This window comes from Phodopus roborovskii, unplaced genomic scaffold, assembly GCF_943737965.1.
Source record: "Phodopus roborovskii unplaced genomic scaffold, PHOROB, whole genome shotgun sequence".
Taxonomy (NCBI): Eukaryota; Metazoa; Chordata; class Mammalia; order Rodentia; family Cricetidae; genus Phodopus; species Phodopus roborovskii.
In genome coordinates this window covers 259023-275832 of record NW_026126407.1, presented here as the reverse complement: position 1 = coordinate 275832, position 16810 = coordinate 259023, and the positions used below count along the sequence as shown (strand labels likewise).

The following is a 16810-nucleotide window of genomic DNA, read 5'->3' as shown; positions in this document are numbered from 1 at the left end:
TACAAGGTTTATTAAAGTCAGCAGCAGCTGGGTATTGTATCAAACGCCAGATCCAACACTCAGGGGCTTTTCTGAGATCCTGTCTCAGAAAAGAAAATGAAGAAGAGCTTTAGCTCACCATTTCATGAAGCAGAACATTGCCGTCTTTTGTGAGTTTGATGTCACCTGCCCCAGAAACAAGCCTGTTCAAAGAACAAGTCACACAAGTCAAGAATAAGAAACAAAACAACAACAACAAAAAAACACTCATTGTCAGTTCTTGCCATCCATGCGTTGTAAACACAGATGATTGGGCTTGGAAGCCCTACATTGAATGAGGTGATACTGTGGTGATGAATGCCACTTGCATCTGATAGAATTATTTCTCCCAGATGACCTTGGAGTGATTTCATTTCAAATGGAGCATTTGTGAGCTTAGAGAGTAGTTGATGGGTTATAAACATTGGCTAATGAAAACTATAAAACAAAGTACAAATCTGCAAATTTCCTGTAGGTCTTTATTTTGGTAAATGTCATAATTCAGTCACTGAATTTAGTTGCCTCATCCCTTGCATTTATTAAATACACCAAGTTCTGTAAATTCCAGAATTTAAAATACCACTGAATCTTTGCCTCTTCTCTCCAATTTTATTATCATTTCTAAACTGTTTAGCCATCTTGTCTCCAAATTTTAATCAACTCTCTGCACTATATTTTTCTAAAAGGAAATATGACTATTTCCTGATCAATAATCCTTCAATGACTTTATGTTCTTCACCATCTTCAAGGTAAAAACCAAAGTAATTTAACAGTAACATACTTAGCCTTTCCCAAACTCTCCTGTTCATTCGACCATCATTCCCACAAAAGGTCTTTCAGTTCCCTTAATGCATTATAATGTTTGTTTCCGATGGATTTGCACCACTGGGTGGTCTTTATTACCCTAACCAACTGCTCAACTCACTCTTCTACAACTCCGAACAAACAGCACCTGTTATTTGAGAGCCTTTTACTTCAGTCATTGGTAATTGGACCTTTCCTCTGTAAAAATCGTTTGCATCTATATTCAATTGACACACCTGTCACTACCATGTCACCTTAGGAACAGATGCTATCTCAAGGACTAGAGAGATGGCTCAGCAGTTAAAAGCATTTATTGTTCTTGCATAGGTTTCCAGCAACCTTATTAGATGGCTCACAACTGCCTGTACTCAAGTTCGGGGAATCTGACATCCTGTGACCTCTGAGGAGGTCTGCATACACCTGATGCACATAAACACGGGTGCATACACATAAATTAAACCAATCTTCTTCTAAAGAAAAGAATAGAAACTATCTCATCTGTTTTCCTTGTGTTAAGTGGCCTCGTTTACTATCGATGTTAGTTTGTTCATTTCTCTCGGGGTGTCACTTTGCTAAGAGACCTTTTGTTCTCCCTATTCTTTTCTTCCTGTGAAAAACAATGGTGCTAAATAAACGTATGTCCAAATGGATGAATAAATATAAATAACTTCAGGTACAGAGAGTTGCACTAACAGACGGAAGATGATGGAACTTGAATTTGAACCTATGCCTGCCTAGCTCCAAAGCCAGCACAACACACTGCTAAGTCAAAACAATCCTGTCCAAGGTGGGGCTGCAGTGCAACGTCTGCTGAGCGCGCGCACAAGGATAAGTTCGTCCCCAATAGGAGAGGGGTGGAGGGAGCTCCAGCAGCGTTCAAGATACAGTGTTTCCAAATGACCCACGGTATGAATAGGCTGTTTATGAACCCAGTGAAAAGGGGGTGTCACAGCTTCTACTGGTGGGGCCTTTTCTCCTCGGCAAACAGGATAGAGTTTTCTGGGAGCGGAATGTGAGAGGGAGGAAAACCATCGTCTAGGTGCTGCGGCTTTGCTCGCAGGTCTCCACTGAACATCACCAGTCTCCGAGGGCGCCGCGACAGCCCACACACCCTAGCGGCCTCTCACATTTTTAGCGCGCCCTTAGGACCCAAGCTGGGCCGCAGCACATCCTGCAGCCCTCGGGCGGCGCATATGTTCACAGCCAAGGCCGCCTGGCTGCGCGTCACCTCCGCCGCAGGGTTGGCGAGCTTGATCGCAGCCATGGTTCAACGGTCCAGCCCCCAACCTGCGGACTCGGAACCCTGGCGCCACGCCCACACTCCTGAGCTTCGGCCAATCGGCCCCATGACAGGAAGTGACGCTATCACGCCTCGCCCGGACGGAAGCCAGAGTCGCCTGAACCCCTGGCGCAAACATGGCGTCCTCCGCCTCTGCTGGGGCTCCGGCGGGGAAGCGGGTGGTGAATCAGGAAGAACTGAGGCGGTTGATGAGGGAGAAGCAGCGCCTGAGCACCAACCGGAAGAGGATAGAATCCCCGTTCGCCAAGTACAACCGCCTGGGGCAGTTGAGCTGCGTACTTTGTAACACTCCGGTCAAGAGCGAGCTCCTGTGGCAGACCCATGTCCTGGGAAAGCAGCACCGGGAGAGAGTAGCCGAGCTGAAAGGCACCAAAGGAGCAACCCAGGGCCCGTCGGCCAGCGCAGCGCCTCAGCCCATCAAGAGGAGAGCGGCGGATGCGGAGAACCAAGACGCCAAGAAAGCCAAGGCCTCCGTGGGGCCTCAGGTACAGCCCTCCACCTCGTCCGCCAACTTTGAGAAGTCGGGCAAGGAGGCCGCTAGGGCAACCTCTAGTAAACCCTCTGGACTCGGTTTACTCCCTGATTATGAAGATGAGGAAGAAGAGGAGGAAGAAGAGGGAGGTGCAGAGGGGAGAAGGGACAGCAGCAAGCATCTTCCAGATGCACAGGGCAAAGACAACGAACACTCGCTTGCCTCTCCGAGGGAGACCACAAGCAATGTGCTGCCAAGTGACCCCTTTAATACAAATCCTCCCAAGGCGCCCTTAGTTCCTCATTCAGGGTCAATTGAGAAAGCAGAAATACACGAAAAAGTGGTGGAGAGGAGAGAGAACACTGCCGAAGCATTGCCAGAAGGGTTCTTCGACGACCCTGAGGTAGACGCAAAGGTCCGGAAGGTTGATGCCCCGAAAGATCAGATGGACAAAGAGTGGGACGAATTTCAAAAGGCCATGAGGCAAGTCAACACGATTTCCGAAGCTATAGTTGCAGAAGAGGATGAGGAGGGACGATTGGACCGGCAGATTGGAGAGATTGATGAGCAGATAGAATGTTACCGTCGGGTGGAAAAGCTGCGGAATCGCCAGGATGAAATAAAAAACAAACTTAAAGAGGTTCTGACCATCAAAGAATTGCAGAAAAAGGAAGAAGAGAATGTGGACAGTGATGATGAGGGAGAATTACAGGATTTGCTCTCTCAGGATTGGCGAGTGAAAGGGGCTTTGCTGTAAGGTTTTGAAGATCCAAGCTTTCCATCTGTCTCTGATGCCCCTTCCTGTGTCCTAGTACTTGGGTACTGTATCCTTGGGTACCCTGAGTTGTTGAGATAAAATAAGCCACTGAGAAGTAATGCTTCGGGGAAAGTACTGCGGTGCTATTTATTAGAAAATGTTTGAGGTAGAACTGTTTTTGATATTTTTGAAATTATAACCGCAAATTGCCAACTTTTTCGTGTTTACAGACTTAATGTTGACTTTCAGTTGTAAAATTAAATTGTAAACATTGTATATAGCTAAATATATATTTAGATAAGCCACTCTTTTGAAACTTACAAATAGAAGTCAGACCAAAAAGACACGTTTATATAACCTCGATGTACATTATATATTTTCAAGCCTTAAACTCCAGGGGTTGGGGCTTTGGGGAGGTTGTTTTTAAAAGGCTATTCATAAACACATATTTTCATAAAGCAGTGAATGAGTACTCTGTTTCAAAAACATACTTTCATGAGATCACTGAGGAAAACATGACACAAATGCCCAGCCTACTTAAGTCAACATTTCTTTTGACAAGACCAATGATTGTCAAGTGTAGGTCAGTCTCACCTGTGAAACTTTTGATTGTGCATGGAATATCAAGTCACCCATGAAGCTTTAGTGCTGAATCCTAGCCTTAGATTTCATAAGTCTAAATGGGGTCCACATGACAGTATTCTTGAATGTTCCCAGGTTATTCTAATATATGTCCAATTTGAAGAGCAGGTGCCCTAAGTCCAAACCTATTTGTATTGCTAGGCCCCCTATCCAGGACTGCGGGAATACCAGGTACAACTACCAGGACTGGGCTGGTTTTTGAGTGAAGGAAATATTACCTTTTATTTCTACCCCATTGAGTCTGAAATTTGATTTTTTTTATTTTTATTTTTTTTTTTTTTGTGGTAAATTAGGCTTGTGTTTACAGGTTCTTTCAATTTCAGGAAGATGTTTATGTTGCTAGGAAAGCAACGATAATTGCCTTGTGCTAGCTGTTGATAGTTTAAAGTACTCTCTTTGGAGAATGAGGTGTTCAAAAATGAAAATAAATAGCAATGTTTAACATACAGTATGTTCAAATTTAATAATAGCTAAGACATACTAAGCATAAGCCAGACAGGATTCTAAGCACTTTACATATATTAACCCATTCTAGTTCAGACTTTATAGAGAAAGCACCAAAAAAAAAGATCTGAAGAATCTTGAAAACTGGATGTGGTGACAAAACACCTGCCACCCTCAACTTTTGGGAAGCTGAGGGAGATGGCTAAAGTATGGGAACAGCCTGGACTACGTAGTGACATCATGTCTTTAAAAAAAGCCTTTCATTCTAAAGAATTGTTCCCATGAGCAATGTGGGGGTTTTTTGTTTTTAAACAGAATTCTGTGATGATTAGGTGTTACCCTAGTTGTAGTATATGGTATAGAAGGAGCACAGGAAAAGGAACTGGGAAATTATGTAGAAACTACTTCAAAAGTAAAGTGAGTAAGACAGATTAGTTATGGACTAAGTGAAGGGAAAATAACAGAATTTTTCAGGAAGAGCTAACATTTTAGTGATTAGAAGTAAAAGAAAAATGTAGAGGGGATAAGGATGGAATGTCAAAGAATTTTCTTTTAGGCGTGGGTGCCAAGAAGACCCTGTGTGATATGGTATGTGCCACACATCATTGATAATCCTGCCTGTGACACAAAGTCTGAATTTTTTTGACTGCCTACTGATTAGTGATAGCCATTTCAGTTTGATAATCACCAAGTGTGGACATGTCTCAGGTGTGTTCCCCCCACAATGAGAAATTTCAATTGTTTGCAAGAAAGTACAAAGGTGGGTGGAAAGGTGAGTAGTGACCTGCAAGACACCTTCATTAGAAATACAAAGCAGGGCTTGTGGGTCATATCTGTAGTCCTGACACTAGGGAAGGCTGAGGCAGGAGGATTCCTCTCATTTTGAGGCCATATATTTGACAGGTGGGTACTATCTCAAAAAACTAAAGCACACACACACAAAAAAAAATACAAACTTAAATCTAGTAGCCATTTTAAAAAGAAACAGGTGGTTAGTTTCAGTGTTTTTATTTACTCTGCTATGTCCAAAATATTAAATTTCAGTAAGTGATATTTAAAGACTACTTAATATTTTTGCATATATTTTTGAAATCTTGAGTGTATCTAACAGCATATGTTTTAAGTGTCCAGTAGCCATTGGCAACTAATGGCTTCCTTAAAAGACCGCACAGATCAAAAAGTTGCATAGATGAAAAGAAATTAGGTAGGAGCAAAAGGTTCATTCTTGGCATCAGTGGGGGTTAGGTGTGATAAGGTGGTTTATCACTGAACATCAAGATGTACAGAATAAGATTGGCTTTTAGGTGTGTGTGTATCTATTCGTATGTGTACATACCTATGCCCACAGAGATCAGAGAAACAACTGTAGGCCACCCAACATAGATATCCTTTAAGAGAGTAGCCAGTGTCCTTTGGAAGAACAATAAGTGCTCTTAACCACTCAGCCATCCAGTTAACATTTTATTCTTGAATGTTTGATTCTTTTAAAAGGCATGAGGAATGTAGTGTAGTGATATACACGAACTACCACTAACTTTTAAGAGGGCCAAGAACATCAAACTTTGATCTCAGTGGTCCTTATAAGAACAGGCAGGAAGAACCCTGGATCATAACCAGTGCTCAGTGAGTCCTTGTTGAATTTGAGACCAGTGGAACAGCAGTGGGCACGTTAGCAGCTCCACTAACTGCACAGGTCCTTACAACCCCTGAGCTGAGTTGGAGGTCTGATGTTTAACTGTGCTGTCCCCTGATAGAATTAATCCCAAGGATCCCTTCTAGTCATACTTCTTTTGAGAGAGGTCCCTAACTCAGCCACCATCACAATCAGAATTATTGTAAAGAATAAAAGGGTATCATCTCCATCAACAGTCCAGTCCTCCCTAATTTGAAAGAAAAGAATGCTAATCCTACTGGCCTTCAAATAAACATCTGTCTAGTGCCTTGCTGTTATGAAATGCTTCACCTGTGTTTCACTTGTGATGGAATGGTTGCTTTTCTGGTACTTGCATGGAAAAAAGATATCAAATTTAGACCTAAAACCTTTAGTAATAACAGACACCAGATTAATGTGGACTAATGAAAGCCAAGCAGTTGGCAACAGGAAGCCCCGTTCAAGCTGCTGCCCCACTTTGTTTGCTTTGCAGTACTGGGGAGTTAATCCTAGGGCCTCAGGCATGCTAGGCAAGAATTCCACCACTGAGCAGTATTTCCAGCCTGCTCCACCTGTAAGTGGTTAATGATCTTAGCCAAGTCATCCCTCTAAACTTCAGTTTGCTCAAGTACCAAATGAAAACATATAGTCTTCACAGGGATGCACTGAGAATCTGTGGGCTCATTCTAAGTACAGAATAGAAAATCTTAATGAAAAATACTTTTTCTTGCCAGGACACACAAAAATCCTATCTTAGGGGGAAAAAATATATTTCCTGTCAGAAATACCAGTTGGCTAGCAACTTGGCAGATGTGCAGAAAATTGAATTTATCAGTGGGCATAATAAGGTTGGATGGACATTAGTCTTTTTCAGACTAAATGTCTGTGTGGTGTGAGGAGTAAGTTTAGGTTTCAACAGGAAGAAAAGCTATGATGCACTGAATGCCTTTTCTTGTAGATCTTACTATGTCTGCCTTCTGTTTTCTACTTGTATTCCCATAATCCCAGCTCATCCATTCATGTGGGTTTGAATATCACCTTTGTACTTACTAAAGGCTCCAAGTTATACTAAACTTGACCTTTATTTAAAAAAAAAAAAAAAAAAAAAAGCTAGAACTTCAGCCTACACAGCCAGGGCAGAGCTAAGAGCCCCGATCTCACCTTACCACACGGCCAGTAAATGCCACTGTTGGTTAAGTTCTTGAGAATTAGGTTTCCATCTGTAGGTTGGTGTCCTAACAAAATGGTGGTTTTCTGCTGCTGCTTCTAGCTTATCTACTTGCCTAACACTGCAGGCCCACAGTCTGCTGGACTGCAGCCTCCTGACTTTCAGTGGGAACTCTGGAAGAGTTCCTGAGGATGTTTTGCTAGGGGACACCTAGGTGGCATCTACAACATCAGACAGCAATGTTAAGCAATGGTCAAAGGGCTGTCTCACTTGACACAAACAGGCCATCCTTAAAGCACTGGTTCTCCAACTACTTCTACTGCCTAGCCTGGCCTAGAAGATTGCTGGTCATCGGCTCCCCACTGGGGATGTGGGAACAGCTCTTTGTAAAGAACGTCAGAGAGAGTTCTGCAGTGGCAGAAACCAGTGATTAACAGAATAAAGAAACCTCCCAAACCATGATCTGAAGAATGATAATGGAACCTGCCTCATCATCCCTGTAAAGATGAAATCAACACCAACTTGCACTCACTGCTTGACATTGTCCAGTATATGAGAGACCCTTGGTAATACAATAAACATCACTGAGTGTTCCTTTTCTGTCAGCTATCACATAAGCATTTATGGGAAATTCAAAGACAGATGTCAATACATTGTGATAGTAGGGACTGTGTTGGACAGCATTGATCTAGTACCCAGCCAATGCCTTGTTAACAGAGATGACACATAACACCTGTTCACAAAGCTAACTAAAAAGTAGCTCCTAGCACTTGGGGGACAGAGGCAGGAGAATCTGAGTTTGAGGCCAGCCTGGGCTACAGAGAGAGTTCCAGGACAGCCAGGGCTACAAAGCAAAACCCTGTTTCAAAATAAAAATTAAAAAGTAGCCCTTCAAGAAAACTATAAGTGGTCAGGCACAGTGGTACATGCCTTTAATCCCAGCACTTGAGGCAGAGGCAGGCAGATCTCTGAATTTGAGACTAGACTGGTCTACATAAAGTGTCTCAGGCCAGGAAGTGCTATAGAGTGAAACCATGTTTCAAACTAAACAAAACACTCCTAAAACAGATATAATCTTGGCTGGGTGATGGTGATGCATGCCTTTGACCCCAGCACTTGGGAGGCAAAGGCAAGCAGATATCTGAGTTTGAGGTCAGCCTGGTCTACAGAGCAAGTGCCGGGACAGGCTCCAAAGCTACAGAGAAATTCTGGAAAAACGAAAACCAAAAAAGGGAATGGCAGAACATTTCTAGCTTTAATCTCTTCTAGCTACCAGACCAAAGGTGGAAAAGTCACCAATTCACCAACACCACCCATAAACCAGCACTAAGTCCAGTGGAGGGTGGGGAATCAAAGTTTTCTTCCTGCAATGATTACTCTTCATTGTTAGTCTGGCTGAGCTTGGAATCAACTAGGAGAAACACCTCTGGTTGTGTTTTAGTTGCTGTTCTGTTGCCATGAAGAGCCACCATAACTACATCAACTCTCAGAAAGAAAATTTTAATCGAGGTTTGCTTACAGTTTCAGAGGCTAAGTCCATTATTATCATGGTGGGGAGCAAGGTAGCATACAGGCAGACATGGTACTGGAGAAGTAGATGAGAGGTCTACATCTGAATCCACAGGCAGCAGGAAGAAAGCCACGCTGGGCTTGGCATGGGCTTTTGAAATCTGAAGGCCCACTCCCTCCCATTAGATCACACTTCTAATCCTTTCATACATTCAAATCTATGAGTCTATGGGGACATTCTTACTCACCCAGCAGAGTGTTCCTTTTATACATTTTTTTAAAAGATTTATGTATTTTATATAAACGAGTGCTTTATCTGCATGTACACTTTAAGGCCAGAAGAGGGCATCAGATGCCATTATAAATAGTTCTGAGCCACCATATAGTTGCTGGGAATTGAACTCAGGACCTCTGAAGAGCAGCCAAATGCTTTTAACCATTGAGCTATCTTTCCAGCCCATGTGCATTTCTTACTAATTTTAATTCTTATTATTTTGTGTGTACACTGTATATGTGAGTACAGGTAAATGCTTGCTAGCTACAGCATGTGTGGAGGTCAGAGGATAACCTGTGGGAGTACTTCCTTTCCTTCCACTATAGGTTCTGCTGATTCAACTCAGGTTATCCTGAGTTGCAATGCATCAAATGCAAATGCATCAAATGCAAATGCATCAAATGCAAATGCATCAAATGATTTTTACCCACTAACCATCTTGCTGCTCCTCTACATGTGTCTTTGAGGGCATTTCCAGAGAGGTTTAGCTGAGAAGGGAAAGTCCATTCTGAATGAGGGTAGTACCATCCCATAGAATAAATAAAAGGGGCAAAAAGGAAGCCAGCTGAGCACCAGCATTCCTGCTGTCTGCCTCCTGGTCTGCCCAGATGTGAAGAGTCCAGGGCATGCTCCTGAATTCTGCAACACCTTCTCCCAACATACTGGACTGTATCCTCCTACACTGTGAGTCAAATAAATCCTTCTCCCCTTAAGTCCCTTCCATATTTTGTCACAGCAAGTGACTAATATATACATTCCTAAACAGATTGACCCCTTTGAAAAGTATTCACTTGATTTCCAAAGATACATCTACCAGAACCTCATAATACAAAACCCAACAAGGACTTCAGGGAAGACAAGAAGCACATTGAGTATTCTGTGCCAGTGAGACCCCAGGCTCCTTGGCTGCATCTCAGAACTCCCACCCCTCTGACATGCACTGGACACTCAGACTCTACTCTTCAACTCGGGTCTAGCTGAACTTGGCAGCTGTGGCACAAGGCATTCAGAGAAGAGATCATGGAATCCCTCTAGTTAAGAAGCAAAATGCAACCTGCTCAGAGTGAAGTACAAGGCTGAGCTGAGTTACTGTATATTCCTGCATGCTGCTGTTCACTTTCAAATACTTTTCCTGGCAAACACCTCTGCCCTATTTCTTTAAAACTTCCTTTAATTGTGTGACATTAAGCAAGCCACACTAAGATAAGCCACACTGTTAAGATCAGAGCTTGCTGCGAAAATTTATGTGATTCACAGAGCAGAACTTATTAAAAAGGGAATCCACTGAGATCAAACCAACTTCCCAAGTGTCTGCCCTCTCCAGAACAATGTAGAGTGTCCACTCTAACACTGTCTGTAGCTTCTAAGTGAGCAGCACAGAACACAGTCTATACACCTTCCTGTGGGTCCTTTGTTTGTTTGATTCTCTTTTCTTTTAATATCTTGTTTTTTAGCCAGGCAGTGGTGGCACATGCCTTTAATCTTGGAAGCAGACCTACATGGATCTCCGCTAGTTTGAGGCCATCATGGTCTACAAATAGGACAGTTGGGGGCTATACAGAGAAACCCTGTCTCAAAAAACAAAACATCTTTTTTTTTTAACATTTTATTTATTTATTTTTGGTTTTTCAAGACAGGGTTTCTCTGTGTAGCTTTGGAGCCTGTCCTGGCACTCACTCTGTATGTAGCCCAGGTGAGCCTTGAACTCACAAAGATCCGCCTGCCTCTGCCTCCTGAGTGCTGGGATCAAAGGCATATGCCACCACAGCCCAGCCAAGATTTACTATGTATAGTGTTCTGCCTGCATGTATGCCTGCTTGCCAGAAGAGGGCGCCAGATCTCATTATAGATGGTTGTGAGCCACCATGTGGTTGCTGGGAATTGAACTCAGAATCTTTGGAAGAGCAGTGAATACTCTTAGCCACTAAGCCATCTCTCCAGCCCTCTGTGTGTGTGTGTGTGTGTGTGTGTGTGTGTGTGTGTGTGTGTGTGTGTGTGTATACATGAGTGCAAGTGTCTGCAGAAGGAAGAAGAGGGTGTGGTCCCCTGCAGGTGGGAATATTGGTACTTGTGGACTGCTCTGTGGGTGTTAGGAATTGAACTCAAGTCCTAGGCAAGGACAGTTAAGAGCTCTTAAATATCGAGCTGTCTTTTTACCCGTTTCTCTTTCATTAATACTCTTGATAAGCCTCATCTGGAAGTCAGGGAAGGGTCATATTAAAGGGGGTCATGGTGGTGTTAGCTCTGAGACAGGAACAAATAAGATTAATACCCTGAAGGATTTGTGACTAGGATCTGAGGAATGAAGTCAACTGTGGGCTTCTGGATAGGCAGAATATCCTGATTATTCATTACATTATTCGTTACTACGGGTCTTAGTATCTCCTGATTTGACTCAGAGAACTGATTTAAGACTTTGACCAAAGTCCTCCTCTCCAAAATGTGTTCACACAAAAATGTTCATATTAAAAGATCAGGGGACTCAAGGATGCCCGAGGCCACCCACAGATCCTCTAGAGGACCATGAGGCCCTGTTACTTCTCTCTCTTTCACTTTTGCTAGTGAAACTGCCCTCCTTTTTCACATAGGTAATTACTGTTGGCCACCTTCTCTACAGGGCAGCCTGAGTGACAGGGATCTTGTTAAAACCTGAGTCTGATTATGTCTGGTCCCTGCACAGTACAATCCATTAGCTCCTCATTTCGCCCGGAATAAAAACCAGTCTTGTTACAATGGCATACAAGGCCCCACAGGATGTATCTGCTAGCAGGCTTCATCTCTGCTTGCTCTTCTCAATCTTGGGGCTACTCTAGCCATGAAGCTCTCCTTGCTGCTCTCCCAGTAGATCTTTGATGCTCTGTCTTAGATCTGCAAGTGACATTTTCATTCCTTTAAGTTTTATTTTAGCTGTCACTTGGTAGATGGATGAGATCTTCTTGACATCTATTAAAAGCTACAACCCTACTTCCACTGCCCCACATCTCTGATCCTGCCTCTTTCTCTCCATGACACCCGTTCATATCTTACAGTCTACATATTATACTTATTTTTTGTTGCCCACACCAACCTGCTAACTCCATGAGGGCAAAGACTTGCTGGATTCCAGGTCCTAGAATTTTGTCTAACATACAATAGGCATTCAATAAGCACTCGGTGCCTGACTGATAGGATGATGAAAGACACTGCAGTGACAGAAATGTATCCAGGTTTGGGGAAGGAAGAAAATGAACATTTACTGAAATAGCTGCAATGAGCAGTTTACAAATTAACTAGACGTTTTACTTGCCATATCTGCCACAATCCTGGAAGGTATTTTTATTCTTATTTTGTCATCCCATTGAATTAAACTTTCAGGTACAAATTTAACAAAAATATGAATTAAATCTATCACTAAACTGATGAAAAGTCAAGGAACACATTAAAGGAGAGGTCTTGGGAAATAGCTCAGTCAGTAAAATGTTTGCCTTGCAAGTATGAAGATCTGAAGCCCCCAGAGCCCTTCTACTACCCACTCACACTCACACACACACACACACACACACACACACACACACACACACACACAAGAAAGCAAGCCAAGTAATCCTCGAGTTGACCTTGACAGCCTCCGGTTGAGTTCTAGGTCAGTGAGAGGCTGAGCCTTAACAAACAAAAAACAAACAAAACAAACAAACAAACAAAAACAATAACAGGCTAAGCCTAAACAAATAAAAACAAAAAACAAATAATAAGAAAAGACAGTGAGGGAGAGCACCTGAGAAGCAAGGACACCTGAGATTGTCCTCTGGCTTCCACATACACATGTACAACAGCAAGTACACACGAATGCATCTGTGCATGAACACACACACACAGAGTAGAATGCTGGGACTTCATTCTGGTATGTTCCTAAAATCTTAGTTCTTGGGAGGTCAAGGTAGGGGAGATCACAAGTTCCAGGCCAGCTTAGGCTACATGGTGGGGTCCTGTCTCAAAATCCTAAAATAGAGCTGGAGAGATGTCTATGTGGGCAAAGAACTCACTGTGCAAGCACAAGGACCTGAGTTCAACGTCCCAGCACCCATACAAAAGCTGGTCACAGTGGTACATGCATCTGTCATCTCCTGGGGAGTGGCAGAGGGGCAGAGAGAAGAAGATACCAAGGGTTCTCTGATCTACCAGTCTAAAAGAAACGGTGAGTTGAGAAACTTTCATAAAAATTAAGTTAAACCTTTAACTCCCAATATTTCTGCCCTCAACCTAAACCATGATGAAGTGGTAACAGAGAGGAGTGGATTGAGTGGATTAACCAAAAACAAAAAACAAAAAAACTAAGAATGTATGAAAAGTCCCTATGGAAACCCATGTCTCTATAAGCTAATTTAAAAAAAAAAATAGAAACTGGATATCATGGTGGTATACATATTTAATTTCATGACTTGGGAGGTAGAGGCAGGCAGATCTATGTGAGTTCAAAGCCAGCCTAGTCTACATAGCAAATTCCAGACCAGCCAGGGCTACAAAGTAAGACCCTGGCCCCCAACCCCCACCATGCCTAAGGGGGAGGGAACTTGAACACAGATACCTTGCATGGTGAACATTACCCTAGAAGACATGGGTTAGTATATGAAAATCTCAGAACCTAGTGAGGGATACCTCCCTGAGTTACTGATCAGAGAGGCCCCAGAGCTTCCCCAAAACAACACGCTATTATCATTGTTCTTGGTTGTCCACCAGAACAAAGAACTAAGTGGTAGACCCTATTACTACAGACACACCACTTTCAGGTTGTAGAACAGAGAAACCAAGCTGGAACTGTCCTCCCTTATGACTGATTACCTTTCATAGTGCTGGAAGGTGCTATGCAGGATGCTGAGTGAGAGAAGACATCAATGGTATCCCTGCAGCCAAACTCACATAGCACAAAAACTGACCTTCCAGGAAAGATGTGCTCTTTAGAGCAATCATGGCATAAAGGTTATGGGGGGTAAACAACTGCTTTTGGATTGGATTTGAGACCTGCTTTTGGTAAAGAATTCAGGCCAGGTAGCATAAAATTGGTCAAAAGTCCAAAACTCCAAAGGTCAGAGGCTCTACAGAAGAATCAACCACTGTTATTTGCCAAATGACATGTTGTTCTATTGCCTTCTAAATATTAGTGCTTAGCCCCATAGATAGCGCTGTCCTCAATCTTAACCAGGGAAGCTTCTCTCTGTGGTGTTCAGCAGTTAATAACTGGTCTAAATGCTGAGAATAAATATCTAGTGAGTGTTCAGACCTAAATGGAGCATCAATATCAACCCCCACCACCCCTCCCACGAAAGCTCAGGGAACATTGGAGAAAACAGAAAGAATGTAAGGACTGGGAGATGGGGATGAGAGCCGTGAAGTGATGTTTTCTGGCTACTGAAACTAGGCACTTATAGGCGCTATGGTGATCTCAACAAGATCCACTCCCAAAGGCAGCACTAACTTGACTAGGTGGGTTATTAACAAAATAGGAGAGGACATGAAGGTAGACAGGGATGTGTTGGGGGTTCCTAGGAGGAATGAAAGGGGAGGCCTAGGGGTGCATATCGGATTGCTTACATGTATAAAATTGTCAAAGGATAAATAAAAGATATTCTTTTATTTTTACCTTTCTGTAATTTATTTTTATTTTATATGCATTGGTATTTTGCCTGCATGTGTGTCTGTGTGAGGGTGTCAGATCCCATTACTGGAGTTACTGAGAGTGGGGCGCTGCCACGTGGGAGCTGGGAACCAAACCCCGGGTCCTCCGGGTCCTCCAGAAGAGCAGCCAGTGTGCGTTCTCAACCACTGAGCACCTCTCAACCCTATATATATTTTAGGTAAAGAATCACTTAAGGAAAATGTGCTAATGTCAACTTCTGGCCTCCACATGCACATTCATGAGTGAGCGTCCACACACCCATATAGTCACACGAACAATAAATAAAAGGGAGAAAACTTTATGTTCACAAAGAGGAAGACTCAAACCTAAGAAAACGTCAGTCCTTTTCAACTTGAACTTAAATTCGTTCAATCTTAGTAAAAAACCCAGCAAGTCACTCTGTGGCTGTTAAGATTTTAGTGATGTTTACATAAGAAAGCAAAAGACTCACAATAGCGAGCTTAACTACTGATGGGAAAGAACACAGCTAGAGGACCTACGCTAGCTGATGCCAAGGCTCACTCTAAAGCTGAGGTGTTACTATTAATACCTAATTAATATTGGTACACCGATACTAATACCTACATGGTGGTATTAATAAGAGAACAACTACACCAATGACAGGAATACAGAGCCTAGACCTGCACACGGTCAAATGGTCTCTGAAAAGGAGCAAAAACCAAAGACAAATACTGCACTTTTCTCCCATATGTTAAACCTAAATTTAAAATTATTCATGTATGTGTGTTTGTAGGTCACGGAACTAGAAAGGGGATCAGGAGGGGGAGGGGGAGATCTTAATGGTGGTGGGAAACAGAGAATGGAATGCCTGTAATAGAAAAGCAGAAGGGGAAACTGATGGGGGAAGGGATCCAGCTGGAGGTGGAGAGGGCAGGAGAAGAGCAGTGCGGGAGGGTAACAAGAGATCATAGTATAATCTGCATCATGATGAGATCCCTTTGTATGCCAACCTCAAAGATAATCCTTTTTACCCCCCCCCCTTTCCTTTTCTTTGAAACAAGGTCTCTCACTATGAAGTCCTGCCTGGCTAGGAACTCAATATAAAAACCAGACTGACCTCTAACTCAGAGATCCACTTGCCTGAACCTCTCAATGAAAGGCATGTGGTTACAGATTGATTTTTTTTTTTTTTTTAAGGAGCAAAAGCAATAAAAGGGAGACAAGGCAATCCTTCAAGAACTGATGCTTGAATAACCTAGACATCCATATGCAAAGGGAGAAAGGGGTGGAGAGGACATGAATAGCAGCCCTTATACTCTTCAAAAAGAGCAATTAGATGGATCACAGATCTAAATGTAAAATGCAGAACTCTCCCATTCCACCTGGGAAACTAAGACCCAAAGAAGAAATTAAATGAAGGGATTACACAGCTCAGGATAGAACATATTCAAACCAGACTGTGCTATTCCAAAGCCCTATTTCCTCACCAAACTTTACCTCTACTTGACAGACTAGTCCTCACCTTTATTTAAAAAAAAAAAAAACAAAAAAACAAAAAAACAAAACCGCAAGCTTGGCATGGGGGTCCTCACCTGAACCACCAGTACTCTAGGCTGAGGTAGGGGATGGTGCATTGGAAACAAATCTACAGACACACAATGAGACTGTCCCCCCCAAAATGGAAAAATAAAGATCAGTGAATTTAGATTCATGCTAAATGAAGTTCAGTGCTCTTACCACACCAAAAAGACAAAAAACAAAACCAACTGACGGCTTTCATTCTAGTTATGTTTCACAGCAGGTGAACCAAAATCCGAGATCATTATGGGTGCCCTGTACTTCTAATCCAACCAAACACTTGGGGCCTGAGTCTTTTTGTAAACTTATATCTACATCCTTGTCAAAGACATAATGAACTTCCTTCTAAGGGTTTTGAGCACTCTTAAGAGTGTTTGCCATTCATTTCAGTAGCTCATGAATTTCATTGCATTGGTGCTTTGCTTGCATGTGTCTGTGTGAGGGTGTCAGATACCTGGAACTGGAGTTACACTTTCGAGCTGCCATGTGGGTGCAGGGAATCCATGGGTCCTTTGGAAGAACAGCCAGAGCTCTTAATCGCTGAGCCCTCTCTCCAGCCCATGAATTTTATTCTTTTAG

General features: G+C 42.8%; 2 protein-coding genes across 2 annotated transcripts in view; one reads left to right on the top strand and one right to left on the bottom strand.

The window, feature by feature from the left end:
- Positions 1-2098, bottom strand: part of Cct6b (chaperonin containing TCP1 subunit 6B) — a 34716-nt gene extending 32618 nt beyond the window's left edge. The window contains exons 1-2 of the mRNA XM_051179776.1: positions 1950-2098; positions 119-182 (exon numbers count right to left, since the gene is read on the bottom strand). Of these exons, the coding sequence (XP_051035733.1) occupies positions 119-182; positions 1950-2086 (201 nt within the window). The 5' untranslated portion in view covers positions 2087-2098. The remainder of the gene's footprint in view (positions 1-118; positions 183-1949) is intronic.
- A 25-nt stretch (positions 2099-2123) lies between these two features.
- Positions 2124-4441, top strand: Znf830 (zinc finger protein 830). Its single transcript, XM_051179777.1, has one exon. It carries the CDS (start codon positions 2239-2241, stop codon positions 3349-3351), a length of 1113 nt encoding a protein of 370 aa, XP_051035734.1. The 5' UTR covers positions 2124-2238; the 3' UTR covers positions 3352-4441.
- The last annotated feature ends 12369 nt before the right edge of the window (positions 4442-16810 follow it).

Excerpts from the sequence above, each read along its gene's own strand:
- Znf830 (XM_051179777.1), top strand. The coding sequence starts at position 2,239 with ATGGCGTCCTCCGCCTCTGCTGGGGCTCCGGCGGGGAAGCGGGTGGTG.